We start from the raw sequence: 5,000 nt of genomic DNA, 5'->3' as shown, positions 1-5,000 counted from the left end.
GATAACAGATTGGAGGAGTATTTAAATAAATTCACTGAAATTTTTTGGGTGCATATCAAACTAAGAAAACAAAATTACATTGCATGTTTATTCATAAATATATAAATATTTATTTACAAAAAAAGTTCATTATGCCAGGTATATCCATTATTTCATCGTTACTTGGACTCATTGGAGTCATAGAAGTATCGCGGCCTGTATTCACGGGACTCGAAGGAAGCAGACTCGTAGGAGTCGGGGAATCGAGCCTCGCCATCGTAGTTGACCTCAGCCACGTAGCCGGAGTCGCCGTCAACGAAGTACTTGACAGTCTGGAGGCGGCCGTCAGGAAGGTGCACGTAGTAGGATCCCTGAGTGTCTTCACCGTCACGGGCTTCCTGGTGTCCGTAGTTGTTGCCGGAGTCATCGTGATCGACAGCCCATTGGAAGTTGTATCTGGCTTCTCCGGATTCGTAGGATTCCTCAGAGGAGCGTCTCTGTTGCACAGATCGTAAAAGTGTTCTTCATTAATGCCATTCGTTGTGAATTAAAAAAAAAACAAAAAACACCAAGTTGTCTAAACTTTAATGATTCACAGAGAATTGCTTAGACTAACCTGAGGTGGTCGATATTCGTAGGATTCGAAGCTGTCTGCGGCGGCAACAGCTGCCAGACCGAGGAGGATGAAGACCTGAAACACATTTTTTTTTTTTTTTTTTTTTTATATACAATATATACTGTATAATTAATTCTTGCATCAGGTATAAGACTAAATGTTACACACACACACACACACACACACACACACACACACACACACACACACACACACACACATATATATATATATATATATATATATATATATATAAATCTTAAGGTTTGCCTACCTTGGTGTTCATTTTGAGTGCGATTTCAGAAGCTACTGATACCTACCACCTGAATGCTGAGCAATATATACTTCAGCAAAGGTGGCTCTAGATCCTTCAAGGTTAACTTTTTTACATTTGTTGCTAAAAGTCCGGGCGGGGTTGATTTGGTAGCAGGGGCACCGCATATGTTGTTGAAAGTCAATGACACTGTCACATGGGCTCATACATACTAGCACTCCCACGCTTGAATGACCGCAAAATTAAACGGACACGCTTACAAACAGTCACTAAGCGCACAGACACACACCCACATACATATGCATACATGCATATAAAACTAGGCGCGCGTGCGTGCTTGCTCACACACACAAGCGCATTCACGCGTGCGCAACTTGAGATTGCTTAACGAACATTTCATCGTTCTGTAAGCACTAACTGCGCAATGCAATACCTATGTGCTGGAAAACTGATTGAAAGCATTTTATGTACAATCATCAGTATATGTGTATACATAAAAATGCTTGGAACTTCAACATTCATATTGATATCATATTACATTATTTCCATGGTATGATTTAGATTATTGGTATTACATTCCATCAGAGTACATGTGTTCATTGGCTCTATCATGGTAGACGTTGTGGCCCCTTGGCAAACAGCACACACTGAACAGAGTGAACAGGGTGAACACTGGCTTCATGGACATTTACTTGCACAGCGCCTCAGGGCCCCAATCATGGATTAAAAATATTTATATTCACGGCAAAGTGGAATCAGTATCAGAAGTAATGATACTGCGTCGTTCTCTCGTAAAAATAACTTAAACGCCACATTATATTTTTGTTAATATATTGTCTTTTTTTATCCAGATAAATACGAGTGTTAATCCCGCTACCTCATATGTAAGTCTATACTCATACCGTAATGTTTGGATAACAAAGATATATAATAAGTAGTATGATAGTGAGAGAACAGAATGGTTAGTATATAATCCTTATATTTCTGCAGTTTCTTTATCTACACATCTGCCTCATTTTAAATAAATATTGTGCATTGTGTTTTTTTTTATTTTTTTTCCATAGTATCAACACGATAATGTTTTATTATTCATACACACACACACACACACACACACACACACATATATATATATATATATATATATATATATATGTATATATACATAACTAAATAGATGGATACATATATATATATATATACATATATATACTGATATAGTGACATATACACTATTAATGGCAGTGGTATTAGTTATGATAAATAGATAAGTAATGGACATACACGTACACTTATACTTAACTGGAACTTGTACATATTATTATCGTAATTATTGTTCTCAATATCAGTATTATTATTACTTAGTCTTATTACCATTGTTTTCATTATCATCTTCATTATATATATATATATATTTAATATATGTGTGTGTGTGTGTGTCTATGTGTGTGTGTGTGTGTGTGAGCGTGTGAGTGTGTATGCATATATGTATATATGTGCATATATGTGTGCGTGTGTGTGTTTATGTATGAATGTATATATGTATGTATGCATAAATGTATGTTTGTGTATGTACTCAAGGAATAATATAGATATACTTAAACATATCTAATTTCGATGTTCACTTCAGCTTTGTTAATAATAAAAAATATATATGATACCACACATGATATTCATTCCCTATTTCATGTTGTGTGTGTGAGCGTGTGAGTGTGTATGCATATATGTATATATGTGCATATATGTGTGCGTGTGTTTGTTTATGTATGAATGTATATATGTATGTATGCATCAATGTATGTTTGTGTATGTACTCAAGGAATAATATAGATATACTTAAACATATCTAATTTCGATGTTCACTTCAGCTTTGTTAATAATAATAAAAAATATATATGATACCACACATGATATTCATTGCCTATTTCATGTTGGGTTTAAATCATCTATTTTAGTTATCTTAAAAGTTATGCATGTGTAATTCATTAGAAAAATATTCATAGGGATGACAAATAATTCATTTAAAAACTAGTATTTTGTGTATCTGCTTTCTAATACGCAGCAAATAAACAAATGTATTGCAACTAAACCGGTTGAAACAAATGTGCGTTGTATATATTGAAACAATGACAGAGTTGAAAAGTACTGCGTCTTCTTTTCGCTTTGGTATCATGAATAGAGTTATGTAGATTCACTGCAAAATTAGACTCAAAAAGAATTTACGTTGCAATTTTATTTATAAATATTAAATATCTCTTTACAAAAAAGGTTCATTATCTCAGTTCATCCATCATTTCGTCTTTACTTGGACTCGTTGGAGTCATAGAAGTAACGTGGCCTGTATTCGCGGGACTCAAAGGAAGCAGACTCATAGGAGTCGGGGAATCGAGCCTCGCCATCGTAGTTGACCTCAGCCACGTAGCCGGAGTCGCCGTCCACGAAGTACTTGACGGTCTGCAGGCGGCCGTCAGGAAGGTGCACGTAGTAGGATCCCTGAGTGTCTTCACCGTCACGGGCTTCCTGGTGTCCGTAGTTGTTGCCGGAGTCATCGTGATTGACAGCCCATTGGAAGTCGTACTTGGCTTCTCCAGATTCGTAGGATTCCTCAGAGGAGCGTCTCTGTTTCATTAAAAAAGTGTTGGTCACATATAGACAAAGAGACAAATCTTTTAAAACAGCAGTTATTGCCCAGGGAATTTTAGACTTCAAATAACTAACCTGTGGTGGCCTGTATTCGTAGGACTCGAAGCTGTCTGCAGCGGCAATGGCTGCCAGTCCCAGGAGGATGAAAACCTAAAATTGGAATTTTGTTAAAATGTGCGCAGAGTAAGCAACGCTTACAATTCACAGAGTTTAACTATGGAAACTTGGTGAAAAGCCTTTAATATTCTTACCTTGGTGTTCATGTTGAGAATATCTCAGATGTAAATGATACTTACCACTCGATTGTTGGACGGTTTTATACCACTGAACTAGTGTAGATGTGATGCAAGGTCATTCAAGGCGATTTTTTCAGCCGTTACAACACCGGGCGGGGCTGGATGGCTCACAGATCCTTATATATCTTTTATATTTTGGCAAATGTGTTTACGCTCACACAGCCCCTCCCATGCATACACACTAAATATATGTGTTTGTGTCTTTCCTTAATTTTCCGCTTTTTTTTTTTTTTTTTTTAGTTAAACATGCACCGATGCACGAATGCATAAACACAAACACATATGTGTGCGTGTGTGCACATATACACATGTGTGTATATATATATATATATATATATATATATATACATATATATGTATAAGCTCACATACACACATATAAATCAATGTATATATAAATATATTTACACATATACATATATATATATATATATATATATATATATATATATATATATATATATATATATATATATATATATATATATATATATATACACGCGCGCGCACACACACTCACACACACATGTATATAATTATAAATTTGTGTTAGGTTCTTATAATGTTATTGATTTATTTTGATTGCCTTTTTTCCCCCTACAACCGTACATTTATCATTGTAGTTAGTTATTGCACCAAAGTCTCGTTACTCATAAACCTTGGAGTTATTCCGCAATCATTTTACACACTTTAATGGTAGTCTATTTATTATTAAGCGAAAACCACACATAACTACTGTATATGTAGATATCTGCATGTGTGTTATGTATGTTAAAATATAAATACATACATATACATGTTTATATACAGCATATATATGCTATATACATACATATGTGTGTCTGTGTGAGTGCATGTATATATGTAGATATATATACATATGTATGTATGTATATTTATGTTATAGTCGCACACACACACACACACACACACACACATATATATATGTGTGTGTGTATGTGTGTGTGTGTGTGTATTTATATATTGAGAGAGAGAAAGATATATATATATATATATATATATATATATATATATATATACACGTTAGGATATTTCAGTTATTCTGCTTGTTGGCCACTTTATTAAATCTCTTCTTGCTACAAAATGAAACATCATGAACATTGTTACATATGATATTTTTATATCATGTGAAATATAACTGCTTAGAAATAGTATAGATTCAGCGCAATTT

At 34.5% G+C, this 5,000-nt stretch overlaps 2 protein-coding genes across 2 annotated transcripts; both read right to left on the bottom strand.

The window, feature by feature from the left end:
• Positions 1-74: 74 nt before the first annotated feature.
• On the bottom strand, positions 75-949 carry LOC125032211 (pro-resilin-like). Its single transcript, XM_047623297.1, has 3 exons — positions 870-949; positions 596-670; positions 75-476 (listed from the first exon to the last, which is right to left on the bottom strand). The coding sequence occupies exons 1-3, from the start codon at positions 879-881 to the stop codon at positions 159-161; spliced, it is 405 nt and encodes a 134-aa protein (XP_047479253.1). The 5' UTR covers positions 882-949; the 3' UTR covers positions 75-158.
• Positions 950-3,084: 2,135 nt separating this feature from the next.
• Positions 3,085-3,802, bottom strand: LOC125032212 (pro-resilin-like). The gene is made up of 3 exons (XM_047623299.1): positions 3,764-3,802; positions 3,588-3,662; positions 3,085-3,488 (listed from the first exon to the last, which is right to left on the bottom strand). The coding sequence occupies exons 1-3, from the start codon at positions 3,773-3,775 to the stop codon at positions 3,171-3,173; spliced, it is 405 nt and encodes a 134-aa protein (XP_047479255.1). The 5' UTR covers positions 3,776-3,802; the 3' UTR covers positions 3,085-3,170.
• Positions 3,803-5,000: the final 1,198 nt, after the last annotated feature.

The sequence above is a fragment of the Penaeus chinensis genome, chromosome 14 (genome assembly GCF_019202785.1).
Source record: "Penaeus chinensis breed Huanghai No. 1 chromosome 14, ASM1920278v2, whole genome shotgun sequence".
Lineage (NCBI taxonomy): Eukaryota > Metazoa > Arthropoda > Malacostraca > Decapoda > Penaeidae > Penaeus > Penaeus chinensis.
The sequence above is the reverse complement of the archived record's forward strand: the minus strand, read 5'-3'. Positions and strand labels throughout refer to the sequence as shown.